This window comes from Rhinopithecus roxellana, chromosome 16 (genome assembly GCF_007565055.1).
Source record: "Rhinopithecus roxellana isolate Shanxi Qingling chromosome 16, ASM756505v1, whole genome shotgun sequence".
NCBI lineage: Eukaryota > Metazoa > Chordata > Mammalia > Primates > Cercopithecidae > Rhinopithecus > Rhinopithecus roxellana.
Window position 1 is genome coordinate 25,498,948 of NC_044564.1, and position 1,882 is coordinate 25,500,829.

Here is a 1,882-nt window from a genome sequence, read left to right on the forward strand (position 1 = left end):
CAAGAGATTGAGGCTGCAGTGAGCTGTGATGACACTACTGTGTTCCAGCCTGGGTGACAGAGTGAGACCCTGTCTCTATATTAAATTAAAAAAAAGCAAAAAATGCCAAAAATCATATTAGCCATTCTTTATAGGTTCTAGGTATGCCTTTTGTTCCTTATATGTGTTACAAATATCTCCTTTTCACTATATTTTAGGATGTCTCTTTGGATAATTTTAATGCCAGCAAATTTATCAGTACTTTCTTTTATAGTTAGTGCTTTTTATGTCTTGTTTAAGATATCCTTTTCTATCCCATGGTCATGAGATATTCTCCTATATTTTCTTCTAAATGATTCTTTTAAATGATCTGATGGTAAGGACTTCATGTACCTGGAGTTTGTTTTTGTGTATGGTCAGAGGCAGGAATTAATTTAGCATTTCCCCCCATGTATATCCAATTATCCCACCACTGGTTATTGGAGAGCTCATCCTTTCCCCATTGATCTACAATGCTATTTTTGTTATGTGTCAAATGTCCATATATAGTGGGTCTGTTTCTGAGTTCTCTGTTTATTCAATTGTGGCTTTGTCTATCCTTTCTTGGTCTTGATATCTGGCAAGGAAATCCTCTCATCTCATTCTTCCTCAGGAGTATCTTGGCTAGTCTTTGTTTTTCTGTGTTAATTTGAGCATCAGCTTATTAAGTTTCACAACTATATATGGGTTTTTGATCAGAATTGCATTAAATCTATACATCATTTTGGATGAATATTCTACATCTATTTGGTTATTCTTTTTTTTTTTTTTTTTTGAAAAGTGGCTATTTATTTGGGTTTCATACTCTTAATTACTTCATCCATCAATTTTTTAACTTCTTTGTGTCTTGTAACTGCTCGGCTCATGCAGTCCTGAAGTTTAGCTCCAGTTAGCCCACTTCCACCTGGTTTGTGAAGACAACAGAGCTTGCCTTCCTCATCCATTACTATTGTTAAGGTTCCTGTTGCCAGATGTTCCTCCTCTCCAGTAGGGTCAACTATAAGCAAAGTGTCATCAAACACAGCAAAGGAAGTTGCAACTGGATGAGTTCTAATATTCAAATAACTTTTCTTCTTTAAATTAACTTCTGCTAAAGCAGTTTCTTCATTTATAGTAACTTCAGGCAACTGTACATTTTTTAAAGCCGCTAACAAAGCAAATGTGCAGGCATCCAAAATGTTTCCATCATAGTCAAGGCAAATGAGATCACAGTACAGAACCCAGGCAAGCTTCCCTGGAGAAATGCATAAGTCCTCTTTCTGAATTATCTGTGAATTTTCAATGACATCTGCAATGAATTGGCTAGCCACTTGGGCCTCTTCTCCAGGAGGTCCAGACCGGAATCTCCATGAACACAGGGGTGGTAGATCCACATTAGGAACAACATATCCTTTATCAGGGGCATCTGTTGGTGGTGCTGCAAATTCCGCTTTAACTCCACAGATTACTGTAGTATTTCCCAACTTCACTAAAGCAGAACCATCTGCGGTACTAATTGAACCTATGTTGACAGTTGTGGTTCTGAATTCACCAAGTTCTCTTCCATCAGGACGGCAGTTCTCTTTCAGAAATCTCCTGTAATACTCCAGAGGTTCCACAGTTTTGAACCCAGCCGCCATCTTCCCGCCCGCGCGTCTCTATTTGGTTATTCTTAATGTATTTCAATAAAAGTTTTACAATGTTCCCTATTAAAGTCTAGCACATTTTTTGTTAGGTACTTAAAAATCCTATTGCAAATAGTATGTAATTTTTTGTTCTTTGAACATATCATAATACACATGATTTCTGTGTTCAAAGTTATGTGAGTGTGGGAACAAGAGAAGGCAATTTAATAAGTGACACTTTGAAGTAAGAACGAGAAAGA

At 37.0% G+C, this 1,882-nt stretch overlaps 1 protein-coding gene across 1 annotated transcript; it reads right to left on the bottom strand.

Annotated features, from left to right (window-relative positions):
* Window positions 1–789: 789 nt before the first annotated feature.
* LOC104659998 (exosome complex component RRP43) lies at window positions 790–1,650 on the bottom strand. The gene has a single exon (XM_030920384.1). The coding sequence runs from the start codon at window positions 1,635–1,637 to the stop codon at window positions 807–809; it is 831 nt and encodes a 276-aa protein (XP_030776244.1). The 5' UTR covers window positions 1,638–1,650; the 3' UTR covers window positions 790–806.
* Between the last annotated feature and the right edge of the window lie 232 nt (window positions 1,651–1,882).